Below are 18,328 nucleotides of genomic sequence, written 5' to 3' on the forward strand. Positions count from 1 at the left end.
ATGACAGGATGACTTTATATCTCGAGTAAGCAGCCGCATCAAGATTCCTCGTGTGGGAAATGTGAATATGAATCAGTTTGTCTCCTAACAGGCAGCTGTTAATGACAAGAAATGTATTCAAGTGTCATGAACACATGGCTCACAACAGACTCTATTATCACTACCTCCTCCACATGTCCACATACAGAGGGATGATTTAATTGGATTTGAATGAGCTGCCATTTGTGTGACAACAACACGTCAATTCTGCTGAGACCGACAACAACAGAGCTGTAGCATTCCATTACAGCCTGGATCATCTGCTGGTGATCCTCTGTTTGTTGGAGTCAGTTACTGTGCAAACATCTATCTGCAAAAGATGTCTGTCTGTCTGTCTGTAATGGGTCTGTTAAGGAAAGCTGTGGAATCCAGTCACCTTGAAGATGGTGGCACTGTGTGGCAGAGGTGGGGCCAGTCGAGATGGCGATGTGCTCACTGATGGAGGCCGGTTAGTAGAGGAAGGTCCACTGATTGCAGTGCTTACTGATCTGAAATACAAAGATGAAATGATACATCTCTAACCATACACTAGATAAGAGAGTTCAAATTACAAAATCGGAAACATACTGTACATAGTAATAGGTTTTATAGTGTAACGATTTGTGACAGTATCAGTCACAGGTTTTTAACCATTTACAAACCCTGCTGCATTAAGAATAACTAATAATTGGATTATCATGCTCTGAAAAAGCACCTGAGCTTCTCAATTGGGTTCTTTTTACTGGTAAAGAGCAGAGCCAGTAGAGTTTTTCTCTTGATGCAGACAATCAGACCAGCTCCAAGGACGGTGAGGAGAGCCACCAGGATGCCAACTGTCAGATTCCCACTCTCTGTTTAGAAACACACAGAGATAACAGGAAATCTCAGAGACAGTGCTCCTCTATAACTGAACCGGACACAGTCTTAGACTGTATCTGTCAACATTTCTGCAGATTTGGTTTTGAATTTTTAACATTCTCTCATCTGAGATTCTCTGCAAACTTTCTAAGGATTCTTTGAAGTTTGTATGTCAGTATTTTCTATTTCAAAACTTCCTGTTTTCCTCTGGTTTTCAGCAGTGGAACTCCTCAGATTTAGTTTGTCATTAACTGATATACTGTTGAAATACTCAAACATTCCATGCCTACCATAAGTCAGCTACTTATCTACTTGATTTGCAACTGTTGACTTACCTGCTAATCTGATGGGGCCACTGTCCACACTCCCTCCAAATCCCACTTTGTCACAGAATGGAGGCGCCCAGTGAGCCTCACAGTGACAGTTCTTGTTGTTGTTGCACACCTGCAGTGGATTAAACTGACAGTTAACTGTTGCATGAGCCCAAAATATAGCCATCAACTGTTTTTTTCAAGCTACATCTTAGCATTTGCCACACAACATGCACTTACTAGGTGACAAATGAATAATGCTTATGAATGTGGCTGCAAATGAGTGATTGCAACTAGTGATTGTCAACTACCAAAAAGCACTGCTAGACTCCACATAGCAATGACTTCTGGTATAAAACCCTTGTGCTTCATTTTATAGTTGCTCTTGCTTGTTTGTCTTCCTGTCCAGCAGAGTGCAGGCCTGGTAAGGTGTAAGAGGATTCCCCAGCAGTAATATGGAACAGGTGAGGGCCTCTTTACAAAGCAACATCTTGATCTTATCTATGCATGCAGGGCTGCTTTTTATCTAGAGGAGAAACTTTTATTTCACTGAGTAAAGCAGCTCTCGGAGCTTTATAGATACGTTTTAATGGACCTAGACAAACAAATACGACTGTATAATGACTGGATTTGTTTCATTTTAAGAGACAGCAAAAGCTGTTTCTTGATTAAGGAGCAACATTCATAGTCAGTCACAGTCAAAGCTTCTGGGACCTACCAGTGGATTTGAGGGTAATACCACAAAGCCATATATTTCATGTCAAGCAGGACCACCCATAGACATTTGATGGGAGGCATTTGAGAAAAATCCAATATTCATGCTCCCTAGCTCAAAGTCGAGCTGTGTGTCACTGCTCCCAGCACTGGCCAAATGAAGTCTGGCCTTCAGATTTCAACACATTTTTTAGAACAAAGAGGACTGCCTGAGAGTATGATGAGTGACACTGAAAGCTGAACATAAATGAAGCCATTATATTTAACTGATTGAAGCTTTCAGCATCCAGAATGACTGACTGCAGTGACTCCCTACCCACCCTATATTACAGCCATAATGAGCTTCTGTATGAGGGAGGAATGGGATATTACGTAAACAGCTAAACAGGGCATAGGGTTTGGTTTGAGATAGACAGCTATCCTATTTCTTCTGTACAAGACCAAACCAGGGTGAAAAGTGCTGCACTCACCCCTCGACCGCTGCACTTGGCTGAGCACTCATGCACACCGAAAACACTGATGTTCTGGCACTGACGATTCAGGCACATCTGAAGAAGACAAACACATCAAAAATTGACAGTGTGAGCTCTAAGAGCATTTCAGAAATATTATAGATCCTTTAATTTTTTAAGAGAAAAGCAGTACCAGTTAACTATTATTTACAATTAGCCACTGTCAAACCACTGTAGCTATTAAATGGCATAGCATGAAGTATAATTACTGTATGTGAAGACTGGAATTGATCATATATTCAATCTGATTTGTAACAAATATTGCTTCTTAAAGGCACCACACCCAAATATGCCCCAGGGTGCATGAGAAGATGAGCTTGTCCAGAACCCTTGACAGATGAGGGCAGAGGCTGGATTCTCTTTAAGGGTGGAGGCTCACAGAGAAGTAACTTAGACTAAATGGAGGAACTGTGTCATTGAAGTGACCAAAGGCTAAACTAATGACCACTGGAAGATGTCAGATAGACTGAATAATGGTAAGTTAAGAGGAGACACCCTGAAGAGACTTTCAAAACATCTTAGCCATGACCTGTCACTCCACATTTCCACTCTTCCAACTATTTGGGCAATTATGTTTTTATGCTTCATCAATATGTTGCTTAACTTTGAATTACATATTTATCAAAATGTATTTTTTTCTTTTCCTCTTTTACATGTACCATACTAAAACCACACATATGTGTACCTGGGTTTGCCTTCTAGGATAAAAAAAATACTGTACTTCAGAAAAGTACACAGACCTCAGAACTGCACTTAATTATCACTGCTAATGAGTCAGCTGTACTACATGCTGGATTGATTTGTGTGTTGCATGTGTATCTGTGACTGGCCTCGGCTCTCACCGTTCCATCTCCACACTTGGTCCCTGTCAGTACCAGGCCGGGATCAGGCATGTCATCACCCAGGTAGACATGTGTACCTCGGCACAGTATCCTTCCTCCTTCCTGCAGGGGTATATTTGTTTCTATGGAAACAGCGTTGGTGCCAATTACTGGGCGGTTAGCTCCTCCTTGACACTGGATTTTGCCACATTTAGCATCTCTGTAAACAGAACAAACAATAGAGAGAATAACAATGTGATAATTGAATAACCATCACTGTTTTCCCATTTGTGTATACAGGCAATTATTTTTCCTCCCGTTCTCGCTGTCCAATTAGAGAAAGTGCAGTGAAGGCAGCTTGTTTGTGCTGTTTTCAGGCCGTAACTTGGAAGAGTTTGTAACTTGCTGTATTATAATGATTCTGGAACACTCAATTAAGGTTTGAAGTAATTATCATTTCCATTTGTTTAATGTGTCCATCAAATTGTTTAGTCTATAAAATGACATAGCATTTTAAATAGATTGTTTAATTTAACCAACAGGCAAATACTCAAACAATTCGATACAACAGCAAAGTGCACCAAATTCTTATAATTTAGAATGAGGAATCAATTTGGATTGTTGCTTTTTAAAAACGATTTAAACAACTAATTGATGAATCCTCTGGTTTGGGCACTAGTGTCCGTTATACAGCAGTTATATAGAAAGGATCCTGCTATGTGTGTTAGTTAAGCTCATGTCAAGGATGATTTCTTTACACAAGATCAACTACAGTGTACATTCCACAACTGACAAACAATTAAATACATTAATTCTCTTCTATAGGAGTGTCAGGTCTTACCTTGCTTCACATTTGGCAAAGGAACCTTTGGAGTCCTTGCCACAGTTGCCATAAGGATCTCCTGCTGAGTTTACTCTTTCAAAGCAGATACCTGGAGCTGGTTTGGCTCCTAAAACACAAAATGAAACACCTTAAAAAAACTGGCCGCTATTACTGAACCAGTCATGGACAGTACGAGCCAGCAAGGAGGCCTTCCACATACCTTGGCCCCACAGCGTGATACACTGCTGCTCGTGTGTCTGGCAGATGCCGTTATAACAGTAGCCATCCACGTTGTGGCAGGTGTGGCCGTCATGCAGGTAGACGTTGGAGGGGCAGTGAGGGCTGGTACCAGTGCAGAACTCAGGCAGATCACAGGAGTTACTGGATTCACGGCATGGAGTGCCTGCTGGCTTCAGCTACACCCAGATATAAACAGATAACAAGACAAAGACCCAGAATGATGCTTTGAGTTGAAAAGAGCTCTGGAGGAATATCTACCAAATGTCATTAAGGGGGCTGATTTAGGAATTAGGTTAATCAGAAAAAATATATTTGTGTCAAGATGCCTGTAGAAAAAATAACTATCATGGCTGGTTAATCAGTATAGTTCTTACCTGACAGTCCTGGCAACACTGTCCATGGGCGCACACAGCATCTCCCTTCAGAGTGCAGGTAGTGGCATTGCAGCAGGGATTCATACATTCCTTCAGATTGAAGAGAAAGCAAAAGACAAACAGAGAAAGGCAATTTGGTGGTGGTGATGGTGGTGGGGGCAAAGGATTAACTCTGCACAAAGATATCATATTTCACCTCAGAACAAATGTACAGAGGTTTATCATTAGGGATGCAGCCTTAGCAGGACTGGGTTCCACAAAATGGCAGAGAGGAAACAGCTAAAAACCAGGGTTTCCATCTGACAGGATGTACAAGCTCATTCAGACCCCTGAAACCATGAGCTGAATGATGAATGAAATAAAAATGAAATTAAATAAAAAAAAAGCCATTTAGCTTTATCTAAACTGCTAAAAAAAAAAAACAAGACCAGTTAACTTAAACAAGTCCGATAATCAAACATTAAAGGTGGCTGAATCACCCTTTTGCAGCATAGAGACAGACAGTATCTGTACCAAACTAACCCTGTAACATTTCTCCTCTCACTATGCAGGCCCTTCTGCTTCATGTTAGCCTTTATCATGAGCCGTGCCGTGCACCGATCATCAACACACTGCCTACTGATACAGATGGAAGCTAGCATTCAATCAAAGCTAGATGTGTATGCGTGTGTGCCTGCTTGTGCATGTATGATCTCACACAAAGACCCCCGAGGGTCAGCTCTAAAGTGCAGTAAGAGCTGGGAGGAAGTAGACGGATGGAGTTGGCAGGGAACACAGCTGACATGATGGGCCTTCCAGAACTTCTCTCAGCCTGAAAACCATTAAGGGCCTTTTCCCCTAGTCACCAGGGCCAAAGCAGGCAGAGGAATCATGCTGAAAAGAAGTAGCCTGTGATTGTAAGGAACAGGACCCAGGCTTGTTAATGAGGCTTTATAATGGTGGGGAGAGGTGCAGTGTGAGCACTCTGAGCTGCCCTGGGTTGGCATTATACCACTCAACTCTGTGAGAAGCTTTTCTATTGCTGCTGGCTCAGGGCTGTGGGGCTTATGGCAGTTCTTTGTTTTGAAGGACAAGGCCATTTTCAGTCTGACCCTGGCTGAAGCCTGAACAGGTCACTGAAAGGTGTGAATATATCACCGAGGACAACAAGGCATTCTCTCACGCAGGCCACTATATAATTCAAAATAGCCTTCCCAATCATAATAGATGTCTCCTTCATATCTTGTAATTCTGTTCTTGTCAGCCTGCTTCTGTTGATTGCCAGTTGCATCATGATTCACTGCTTAATCATCTTCCAGCCTAAGCCGGCAAGCAATGTGTGCCACCATTACATATGTGCATGTCAATGCAGATTCATTTCAATAATTCACCAGCTGACAAGGTGAAGCTCTCAGTGATGTTTCCTCTCAGTGAATTTTATCATGATCAGACAACCATACTTCCAAACACCCCTCAAGTGCACAGAATGAATAAATTCACATTAATGTCTCCAGGCTCAATTTCTGAAGTCTGTGTTTGCAAAACACTGTGCCGTTAGCTTTTCAAACCAAGTTGAAGTATTTGTTTTTATTTGGGGAAATGTTGGTTTGTGCCATGCTTCAGTCAGGAAAGCTACAGTACAAAAGCCCCTATTGGCACTGCTGCTTATTTCATTTCTAAAATGTGGGAAAGATATAAAGCAATAATTTATGAGTACCAGTTAAGAAAAAGACTTCAATTTTGGCAGAAGGGGCATAAAACAACAATGGTCGGAAAATAAAAACACTTTGTTTACTACCTTTGTTGACCAGCGGTACGCTCACCTCCAGTTCTCCACAGTCACACTCCTCTCCCTCTTCCACATAGCCGTTGCCACATTTTTGTCCACCATAGAGCACTTTGACCTCAGGCATATTAAACAGACACATCCCGACGCCTTTTTCAAAGCTTGCTGTCAGGTCCTTTTTGCTGCAGCTGCTGAACACCGTGGGGAATGGATACCTGTGAGTGAAAAAAACATATTTTGTGAGTGACACAAAGAAAAAGACAGGAGGAAGATTGAGGTCCCCCACAAGGGGCCTCTTCAGTCTGATGTAATCAGTGCAAATTGCTGCTAATCAAAAAATCAATTAAGCACTAGAGCTTAGCAGCCTCTCCAGAGCTTCATCAGCATGTGAACAGCACAGGGCCCCACTGACTTCCCCCTCCACAGAGAGAGGGAGATCTGAAAAGACATATTTTATGACAGGGATTCATACAAACTCCAACCAAAAACTGCTTTTTCAGCAAGACTTGCAACGCTCATAACTGTGGGAGAAACAGGGAATGGTGTGATTTTAATATTGGTTTTTTGTGGCATGGACAGAGAGGGTGGTCTGCTCTCTGGGGAAAGTACACAGCCTACACAGCCCAGGGCTCTGTCTGCTAAGAGCTTTGTTACAGAGCTCATGTGGCTTTTTAGGCTTTTATGTGATAATATAGTGCCTCAGATGACTGTGTGTGTGTGTGTGTGTGTGTGTGTGTGTGTGTGTGTGTGTGCGTGTGCGTGTGTGTGTAAATATGCATGAATATGTGCATATTGTATTTTGTTCCATACAGTATGTGGCTCTTGATAAACATGAGTTTTTTGTTATACACTCACACCATAAAATTCAGCAGAACAAAGCAAGAATGGACAAATCTGTATGTAATATTCACATCTGATCAGGTCTTTGTACACATAGATGAGTGCATGTATGACAGTAGGTGGGAGATGCAGGTCAACTTAAATGCGAAAACATTTCTTTTAACAGGCTCTGTGAAAGGGTGAAGAGCCCTTGACTTTTTGAAATGCATGTTGTGAAGTATGTCATCAGTCATACCTACCACCCACTCGCCTGTTTGGACCCGTGGGCTCAAATGAGATGTGATTTTTTTTGCTTGGCACTGGTTGGGGAGACTCATCCTGTCATAGCAGTGAGTGGTGTGTGGAAAGGACAGTGAACATGTCCTGGTTGTAGCGTTATGGTAATACACACATATTTTTCAACAGGAGCGTGTGCACAATAAGGGCCCATTCATATGTAACCTGAGCTGCTGGGGTACTTGGCAGCTGATAAATGGAGCTCACTGAGGTGTTTACATGAGCAGTATATGAGTTTAATGTGTAGGAGTTGTTAAATCATTTTCAGTTATTAAGATGGGTCTTATCGGACTTGTTAGCTGTACTGATTGAAGCTGTAACATAAACACTTCTCTTTTGTGTTTTGCATTTCCAAGAAGGAGGTACTGTATTTCCATTTAGCTAAATGTTGACAACTGATTCAAAGTTTGCTTTTCTTTGATTGGGTTTCACATCTAATATGGCTCTACATACAGTATATCATGACAGTTGGCTTGCCTTCATGCATGGAGGTGCCTTACATCAAATCTTGCTGCTGACCTCTCACCCAGTACACGGCCTGGGTCGCTCTAATGTCAGCACTAGCCACAGGTTGTGTTAGGGGAAAATCGGGCTCCTCAAAGCAGATGTCTAGACATTCTGTATTAAAGCAAAATATCACAGTGATTTGTAATGAAAGGTAGAAGGAAAGAACAATAAGGAAAGTTGCAGTAAGAGCCATAATTGTGCCCCCGTTCCCGCCTCCTCCTCTCTGACTACCTCATGGGACCCTGCTATGATGAACAGCTGTCAAGGCTACTGTTCATCAGGCAGTCCACTTCCTTAGCACCGGCTGTTGTTGATTTCCTCTTTGCCTCCAAAGCCCGAGCCAGAATTACTTGCTCAAGTTGCACCCACTCCTTTGCTGCATTCATTCAATTTTCATGAAGTCAGCCCTGCTTTTCATTTACCACATGCAATGCATGAGAAACACTGACTTTTTTTTTTTTTTTGCTACTCTGAGATATGCAAGTGACTCAGGATCCAGCTGTTCTTTATGAGAAGCAATGCAAAAATAATTGGTGTACCGTGGCTCTGGGGATCGGAGGAGGAATAATGGCTGTGAAAAGGCAGAGGGACCGATGAATTACACTGGATGGCATTTAGCAGCTGCACTCCCCAGGGCTAGAAAAGCAGTGTCAGGGCCAATCATGGTGCGCACATCTGGGGCTCATGACAAATTAAACACGCTCTAGACAACCACTCATCCCATGGGCTTCTGGGCCACCACCTCAAATGAAAAGCCCCAGTATAACTTTGTGGTCTTCAGGCTTCTTCTCATCCTGGTCTGGCTTCACAGCAGTGTTCATGCATGACTGTGACCGCTCTTTGTTCTCTCTTATAATACTGAATTGTGTTCCACCTGGTTGTGCTCCTGTTCCATTATGGGCTCAAATTCTTCTCTGTTCTGTGTTCTTTTGTTTATCTCAAACCTGTCCTGGTTGTAGCATTATATAGTCAGCGCTTGACAGTTGGCCCCTAAGCGTCAGAGGTACTGCAGTTGATGTTGATAAGATTGTACAAAGCAATCATGGCGACTAAGCTGCAACAACAGCCAGACAACGCTTTAATGGATCTGGGAGGTCTGGTGATAAAGAATGATTCCCAGATCTATTACAGGCCTCTGTGTTCTGCCCCACACTGTGATAACACTACAGAGCTAGAGGCTTTTGATAAGGGGGTAGATGAAGTGTGGCAGGTAACCCCCATTTTTGTAGACAAGACGACGTCAGAAAAAATATAAACAATAAATTAAACGGAATAGTTCACAACCGAAACTACACACATTTCAACTCTCTTTTGCTCTGTCTCTGCTTTCCACTGGCCTGCTGTTTGTCTGACCTACCTTGTGAATCTTTTTAAAATTTGTATACAAATATTACTGGATCCAGAGATCCACAAAAGCAACTAAATTATTTGATCTCAACAAATTTGTGCTGCTTTATACATCCTACTTTGCTCGATGTTACTCAAGTTCAGTTAAGTAACAAAATTCAGCAAATGTAGAGCTCGTACATACAAAAAAACCTTTCCAGGCACAGGACTAAATAAACTCAAATTAAAATAAAATTAAGGATACTACATTCGACTGATTGAAAGCTCTCAGTACAATCTGCCCTCAGTAAAGAAAAAATTGACATCTCTTGTAGAAATGTTGCACAACCAGCATATTAGGGTCCTGTTTGTATACGACTGCTGCAGACTGTGATCAGAAATCCAAACCTTATTTTACCAGCAACTGCGCTGCTATTAAGGCAAAGTATCACATAAAAATAAACAGAGCCCTTTAACCCAAATTTAGCTAAGCAGGATTCTCTCCTTCCTGTCTGTCTGTCAGGTGACAGACGACACCCAGAGGGCCATGCAGCATCTCCTGCACAGACAGTTTATGTCATATCTGTTCAGCCATAAAACACTGATCAGGCTATGAATCAGATCGGGTGGCCTTTCTAGGGATGCCTCTGCCAAAACATTTCCCACCATCCCTGAAAACAATTTAGGGAAACTACGAAATGTGCAGTATTGATTGTGACCCTAACTTCATTCTGTTATCATAGTTTTGGACCTTGATCCTCTAGCAGGAATAAAAGCTCATTCAAACCTGACTGACACCTGTGACACTGATAGATATCTCATACCTGCTGCACTACACGGTGAATATTAATTTTAAGGCCTCATTTGTGGCTGTAGAACCTGAGCTCTGGGTGATGACATTAGGTGACATGATCTGCTGTGGCCTTTTGTGCCTGGCAGTCTGACCTACATTGTAGACACTGAAGAGCATTTTCACACCGATTTCCCTATGGACCCAATTAAACAGGGCATACTAGAGAGCACCTGTTCTTCGACAGCACACGAGTCACGTTCAGTGGCATGACTTGGACTCTGACTCATTTTCTGTGATTCCTGATTATTTTATGATCTCTGTCTGATGGTAACCCTGTTCCTTAATCTTACTCAGGACCAGACACATGACTTGCCATCTAAGTCTGACTCACTTAGATGGTAAATGACTGTAAGCATATGTTATGGAGCCATACATTCACCAACCACTTTATTAGGTACACCTGTACAATTGTATGCACTTCAATGCCACACTTTCACCTTAGCATGTGTGTTTATGAAGCTCAGTGTTTCAGTTTCTGTCATAAATGTATAAACTCAATAATGTGTTTACTATTAAGGTCATAGTTAAAGGTGGTGTTGTACTGAACTGCATTATATTTAGAGGTGTCTCTATATTTTTGCCCTCCCCAGCGATAAACAGATAAAAATGGAAATAAAATTAATTTCAGTGACAATGCATATTAATCAACATTACTGTAAATACTGTATGTCAGTGTTACCCAAAACGCAAATTTTCAACTGCTGGAGAAATAGTAGAATTGAGGAAATAGTTCTACCAGATCCAGTATGATAGCATCATCTGCTTACACCAGAAACCAGTTCCATAACACGATAAACCATGTAAAACTGGTAAATCATTTAGAGAGTTCTCAGTGATTTGCCTAATAATGGGTCATGCTCACATTTCACAGTCTGCCTGTATATTTTAGGCCATTTTCTCAGAATACCTCAAACAAGAACAAATCTTGTTACCCGCTAATGTTGATAATCAGAAACACTAGTGATGATCAGAAAAACCTTCTGATGAAAGAACTAAACAAGTAAACAGTCTGAACAATAGTAATAAGTCTTAAAGTAGACTATCAAATCTAGAAAGGGGGTACAACAAGGCCACAGAAGCCTGTGGAGCCTATTTTATTTTCTGAGAAATGGTTTTCTCTTGTATTGTTTGTTCACAGATGTATCTTTTCTTCAGTCAGTGGTTTAGTCAGAAGCAGCTCAGTTACTGTGGGTGTGTGTGTGTGTGCTTATCCCTGTGAGTTTTAAAGAGATATAATCTCAAAGGATGAGAGACACCAGCCTGTTCTCATTTAAAGCTAATAGGGGGATAGAGAGAAGGATGGAGAGGGGAAGTGACAATTGACCGTGACCAATGTGAGTTGGAAACAAGCAGTGCTCTGTGCAGATATACACCTGGCACGAAATCTGGGTTGTGCGTGCCCCCCCCCCCCCCCCACTACAGCACCTACCCTGGACCCTCCTACTCCTGTATAACAAGGATGAACTGAATCTCATTACCTCTGCTCAATTCCTGGAGCCACAGCAAAGACAGTAGAGCTTGGTGGGTTATCTGCCTGTGGCATATTAGTGACAATGAAGTAATTCCTAAAATGTCGATCAAAACAGCAAAAACAAAACAGGTACTCCTCGACTGAGTGCAGGTGAGTTTTGCCAGAACAGGTGCATATTGTATATAATCTTATTATGTGCTGAAAAGAGCTGACTGCCTGCCAAAATAAAGGCAGTCAATGTTACAATGCTCAGATGATTGCAGCAAGGCTTGTATTGGGCCACATTGTGTTTTAAAGCATGGTTCTGTGAGCTGAACCATGGGAGATATAGTACCACCTCAGGCAGAGTGTATAGTATGGGGCTGACCTGGATTTAACTGAGGAAGCAGAAATGTAGAGTTCCTAAAGTTCTTATTTAAATGTGTTGCTCCCTTAGTCTGGATGAAATAGGTGTAGAGGGAATTATTTTAAAGCTAAAGACTAGATCATTTCTTTCTTTTTTAGCTGGAATGAAACACACTGTCTGTGGAAAGTAGAACAAAAAACTAACTATTCATGCATTATTTTATTTTATATTATTTTATTTCTCACAGTTCTCTGGTCTATTTTTTCACCTTCAAAGAGGCTTGTCTCTGCTACGTATAACTTCAGGTTTAGGCATTTTCCTACAAACAAAACTATAAAATAGTTTCCAAAGATATTTAACTATTTATTTGAAGCTGCAGAGAGATTTTCTAACATTAAAGTTGCATGTATGTCAAAGAAAAGCATCAATCTAACTGGCTGTGAATAAGTAAGAAAAGGAGCGAGAGAGAGGAGGAGAGAGATGGAAAAACAATTTTATTTCTCCTTCAACAAAAATTGCCTATTCTTGTTCATGCAGTTGCCATTTTTGGACTAAGTCCTTGACGAGGGACACCCTAAATCAAGGTTAAATATAAATCTACATCTTACTGCGGTGTTGTTTTTACAAGTCTATATTCAAGAATGGTATTACCCTGTTTGTCATGGATCTTGGCCAAACCAAATACAGAGGGTTGTTTCCAGCATAAACATCAGTCCGCTCCCACAGACCACTAGGCCTTGGCTGGAGCTGATACCACTACATTGTCCATCTGCTCAGGTTACTACAAGATGTTAGACATCCAGTCTATTGTGAGGAATTATTTCTGAGCTCCACCTCTGTCTTGATATGTTGTTAGATACAAGTGTGTAGACTTTTGTTTGTTTGTACAATACATTCAGTGTAACATCACAGCCACAGGTTACAGAACATGTCTTATGTCCTTCAGGTGCAATACACACTTTCTGCACTGTCTTCTTTAATCTAATGGAGATCAACTGCACTGTGTCAGTATAAGTTAAACTGAGGTGTTTGGGCCCTTGTATTTCCATTCAAAATGAGTTATATTGCTCCAGGGCATTAGCACAGCTGTTGAATGCACCATAAACTAAATAGCAACTGAATAATTTACTTAGTGTTTGACAAATAATAAATTACAAATGGAGAGCACGTGGAATAATGCTGTGTGATCACAATCTGGGCTTTGTGTAAGACTCTGGCTCTATTTAATAAGTAACCAAATTAATTTAATGATAACAGTGGCTTGACATCATGATGATGCATTTCAGATGGTGCTGGAGTTGGACATCATTTGAAAACCAAAATGGAGTGCACTGAAACAGTGAATGAAACATATGTCCTCAGGGTAAAGAGAAGCCAACTAGCTGCGATAAAGTGGAAAAAGGAGTCAGCTGTCTTGTAGCTAATTTGATTCTTAATTGTCAAGATGGATGCTGTGACTTACCCAGTGGAGGGAGTCATGATGCACCCTCCACGGTCCACTGTCACCCTGCAGCCACACCCCCTTTCTGGCGTATCGTGGTTCATTCCAAAGTTGTGTCCGAGCTCGTGGGCCAGAGTGACAGCAGCGCCCAGGGGGTTGTCTGAATGGTCCTACAAAAAAAGATCAACCATGCCATTTAATTTCAGCATTTCATCTGTTGATTAATCTATTTAGTCTAAAACCTTTTTACTTTGTGAGTCAAGCTTAAATATAATTCCTGGCACGAAATGATGCTACAAGCAACGTCCCATAATACAATTTGTTCAGTTCACCATTCTGTGAAGCAAACAATAACTAATTAAACCAGAAATTTCTGATTGCGTATTCAGATGAAAATAGCAAATAATAAAAAATTTTATCCTAGCCAAATTGTTGTTTCCCACAGGACCCACTGGAGAAACATTACCCAAAACAAGTGAGTGCAATTGCATATTACCAAGATTACAAACAGTGCTGCTGGATGTGTGTTTATCAAAGCACTTCCTCTGCTCGACGGTGTGGCACTGACATGAGAAATGAAACAGCAGACTGCAGGCTGTCACCTTCAGCTTCCTTGGCAAACCTTGACAGAGCCAGATGTGCTGCTTCATCCTCACAAATAAAGACATGAAGCTCCTCTGAGCACAATTAGCAAAGAGGTTGACAGAGAGGAATGTGAAGATGAAGCTAGCGTGACACACAGAGTGAAAGTTGCTATTGGCTGAGGTGCAGCAACTTCCTGCAAGGTGTGTGGACACACGAAGAGGCCGGATAAATAATGTAGCAGCAGCAGCAGCTATCAGCTTTTCATGGATGCAGAGCTGTGCTTCAGAGCACCTTGCCTCTGGAGTGTTCAGTCACTGCGCATTATTCAGTAGTGCTGTGCAAGCCCAGCTCAAACCCATGAACTGCTCTGATGGGGGCTATTGAAAGTAACGGTCATCAGCTGTCAGCACTTGCTGTAAAAAACTGCAAAAACCCTCCTCTCATTCTGTTTCCCTTAAAAACCCAGACTCCTTTAGCAACTGATGAGGCTGAAGTGCTCAAAAGGGCACCAAAATGCCAGTCTCTGTTCTGTTTCACTGCACTAATGAAATGAATGTAACATTAGGGGTTGGTAAATGGAGATTCCAGATGGTCTGAGTATGGATGTTTAAGATGTAACTGCCTAGAAAAAGAACAATGGGACCATTAGGAGAAGTTGACTAAGGCATTCAAATGAACTCTGTAAATGAAAGGAGGCAAGATGGACATGAGGATGGTGATTTGCCCCCAGGCAGAAGAGGTTGGAGACCAATCCTTTATGTCCCTGACCAGATGTGTTTATGTAGAGCTCTATCATAAAGACCAAGTCCCCACTTTACCATCTGGGAGGACAAGAGTGAAGGAGCATCTGGGGACAAGTCTAAACCTTAGCACCAGCCTGCCAGACCCCAAGACAAACAGCCACTCACAGCCAGAGGGTGTAACGACATAGCATGACTTGTGCTAATACAACATGACCTGTGCATAGTATAGGGTGGCAGTCCTGGGTGACCATATGCTCCCTGTTTTCATTCAGTGTATTGCAGCCTTAAATTCATTCATTTGTTGCACCACATTAAGAAGCAAAGGCTTCCACTCGTGTAATCAATACTTGCTTTGATTTGTCAGCACAAAGTGCAGGGTAATATGCATAGCCTCCGCTTGGCTTTCCTAGAAAAAAGACTCCATGATGTGTGCACCCTGAAGTTGATACAAGGTAATATCAACTTCAGAATCCTTAGCTCAACCTTTACAGAAGAGACTCAGGGGAGAAGTATGAAAATATTATTTCAGATAGGAATGAGGTGGAGAACAAGGCAAAGAGCAGAGGGCAGGAAGAGGAAGAAGAAAAGAGTAGGACTAGTCTTGCAGCTGTTTGAGCATGTTTTTGAGTACGATTACACTCTGTAGCAGCGCATAGGATTACGTACCATGACAATTCCTCCTGACTGCTCTGCTGTGCACATACTCATGATGGGCGCCATACCGATCGTGGTGCCCTGGAAATAGACCCCACTAGTGGAGAAAACAGAGGTCATCGCATCATCAACAAAGTATACCTTTACATGTCAAATGTCTCTAGGGGAGTTTTTGACCATTTCCTGGCTTTGTAGAGTAACGTCTTGATGACTGCAGGGGGTTGTAATGCATATTTTTAGCAGATGCAAACTTTTCTGTCACAATCTGTTTGATTGTCATGTTAAGATAGACTAATGCTTTTTCGGTCGCCATTTAAATGATTATTTTGTTAGCATTTCACTGTCACCATTCAGTATTCAACCACATCATTTTGTTATCTTCTACCACAAGAAAGGTGAGAATACCCGTTGATAGATCTCAATGTCTTGTCTCATTGTTTGCAAATGATTTATGAGGTAGGAAATACATTTTATTTTGGTGGGGAAAAATTCACAATGCGGGAACAGGGTATTTGATTATGCTTGGAATAAATAAAAAAGACCAGATCAAAGACCACTCCAAAAACTACAATATAATTACCTGTAATTTTGTGTTCTCTGTAATTCTGGAATAAAACCATACTTTACAAACAGTGGATGCCACAAAAAGACATCTACTGCACCTGATTAGCTGGGCATTGTCATGTGGCTTCTGAGGCAGCAGCTTGACCTTCCTCCAGTCTAGGAATTCATGCAAGGTGGTGAAGGGATCCTGGGTGACAGGACACTTGTCCACATCACTCCACACCTCCAAGCCCACCAGAGCCACTCGGATATTTAGAGCCCTATAGAACTGAGGGTTGAGACGAGGAGGGGCACAATAGAGAGAGTTACTCTTGTCACTTATGTTTTATTCAAACACAAATGCTATTCATAACTGTTTAAAATGACAAGGAGCTCTAAAGACACTCTTAAACATTATTCAACATACACAATTCCATATAAATACATAATATTTTACATTGGTTTTATTCAAACCGCATCCAAAGGTACATTTTATTACAGCAGCCTTCACAACAGTTATCATTTGCATTATAGAACTGATCATGCATTTAATCAGCCTTTGCTCACAGGTTGAGTAATTCACACCAGGCTCAATGTGAGCTCTAATAAAGTGCATTCCAATACTATTGATTCGATTGTTACCTTGTCCACATAATTGGCGATCTCAGCCAGTCGCTGCTTTACCTTCTCTAAGTCCTTGCCTTGCTTCTGGAACTGGACAACACAATCACACAGAATTAAACAAGGAGAGAAAGAGGTGATCCAAACTCTTGAATGTTGATTAGTGTTTTTAATGGGCATTTTAACATCGTGTCAGCTCTAGAGATATCCTCATGGGGCTCCTGGAGCTGTGCTACAGTAGCTGTAATGTTAATTCCCCTGGTGCTTCTGCTGTAGCTGCTATCATCAGAGAGCTCGTCAGATGAGCTTAGGCTAAAGAGATAACCTCAGCAACCTTGTCTTATATCCAGCATTTATTCCGTCTATGTGGCTCTAAAGTATGTGACATTGATCTATATGTTTTGTGACAAGAAACTCTTTCTTCTCTTAGTTCTTTTTAAGGTCTTAAGTCTGAGATTTGAGATAGTTCAAAGCACACATAATGGAATAGTCTCATTTGTGAGTGAAATGCTTAGATGATATATGCAGAGCGATGCAGCTGGAGCTGGTCAGAGAAATGGATGAGTACACAAACACATCAGGGCAGCGGTGGAGCCAACTTATTTACATCTCAAGTAGATGCAAGGGCAATAAAGGATGTGACCTCTGAGCTCCTTTCCTGTGGGACTAAGTGGTAGGGTGGAGCAGCTGAGACTGTGTGACCTTTGCTTACCTCTCTGTTGTCAGCTACAATGATCAGCTCCACATACTTGGTTGTTGTCTGGGCATGGCGTTTGTGCTGTGAAAGGGAGTGGACATGGAATAGGGGTGTGCGAAGGAGAAATGATATAGAAAGAAACAGTGAAGTAAGGTGGTATAGAGGCACAAAAAAAGAACATAAATAGAAGAACAGAGGATGGAAATGGAAATGTGATTAACCAAGAGATGAAGAGAGGGAGAAAGAAGAGAAGAAGAAGGACATTAAGAGGATACACTTAACAACGGTTTTCTGAAAAAAGCAACCTGAATTTAGCAGGTGCCCACTCGGTATGGCTTTTCACCTTAACTACACTCTACACAAGGCAGAAGTGAGAAAGCAAACAACTACACTTCATGTGTGACTCAATAAAAATCACTTAGATCACACAAAAATATTTATAAACATATGCTCAAAGTGACACGCTAACACGCTGATTCTATTTAAAATCACCCAGTAGAGCCAGTACAACAAGGTAACAAGCCAATATTTGCTAATTAAAACTAAATGTTATGTGCCGTTCGTTCTGTTATGTGCCGTTCGCACCAGTCAGTGAGCGAACGAGAAAGAGGCAGACCCAGGTAGCCAACTTCGGTGCAAGCAGTGATTTATTATGTACAGTGATGATGAGAGTAACAATACACAGAGGGAAATAGTGCGTAATCCTGTCGATGAGTAGTAGCCGGGTGTTTGACCAACAGCAGGAGGCGAGGAGATGGAGAGCTGGGCCAAGCTGCGTAGGCTGGGTCACTCCTGGGCTGGTCGGTGGTGATGGTGGCTACTGAAGGTAGAGACAGAGAGATGAAGGCAATAATGGAACAGATAGGCGACTGAGCATTGACCTGCCTGGGAGGGGAGAGTGGAGCCACGGTCCGGAGGAACAGTCCATGGGGGGAACACAAAACAGTAGCTGGCTAGGGGATAAATACATACAAAACAACAAAAGAGCA

The 18,328-nt window shown here is 41.8% G+C and overlaps 1 protein-coding gene across 3 annotated transcripts in view; it reads right to left on the minus strand.

The window, feature by feature from the left end:
• The window catches only part of adam12a (ADAM metallopeptidase domain 12a), a 66,293-nt gene that overhangs the window by 7,195 nt on the left and 40,770 nt on the right, over positions 1-18,328 (minus strand). For all 3 annotated transcript variants that reach the window (XM_020605106.1, XM_020605105.1, XM_020605104.1), the window contains 14 exons: positions 17,355-17,420; positions 16,664-16,735; positions 16,141-16,310; positions 15,491-15,575; positions 13,518-13,666; positions 6,474-6,651; positions 4,672-4,761; positions 4,278-4,473; positions 4,076-4,184; positions 3,256-3,454; positions 2,372-2,449; positions 1,212-1,320; positions 734-869; positions 416-527 (listed from right to left, as the gene is read on the minus strand). In XM_020605106.1, coding sequence (XP_020460762.1) covers positions 416-527; positions 734-869; positions 1,212-1,320; positions 2,372-2,449; positions 3,256-3,454; positions 4,076-4,184; positions 4,278-4,473; positions 4,672-4,761; positions 6,474-6,651; positions 13,518-13,666; positions 15,491-15,575; positions 16,141-16,310; positions 16,664-16,735; positions 17,355-17,420 — 1,749 coding nt within the window. The remainder of the gene's footprint in view (positions 1-415; positions 528-733; positions 870-1,211; positions 1,321-2,371; positions 2,450-3,255; positions 3,455-4,075; positions 4,185-4,277; positions 4,474-4,671; positions 4,762-6,473; positions 6,652-13,517; positions 13,667-15,490; positions 15,576-16,140; positions 16,311-16,663; positions 16,736-17,354; positions 17,421-18,328) is intronic.

This window comes from Monopterus albus, unplaced genomic scaffold (assembly GCF_001952655.1).
Source record: "Monopterus albus unplaced genomic scaffold, M_albus_1.0 scaffold69.1, whole genome shotgun sequence".
Lineage (NCBI taxonomy): Eukaryota > Metazoa > Chordata > Actinopteri > Synbranchiformes > Synbranchidae > Monopterus > Monopterus albus.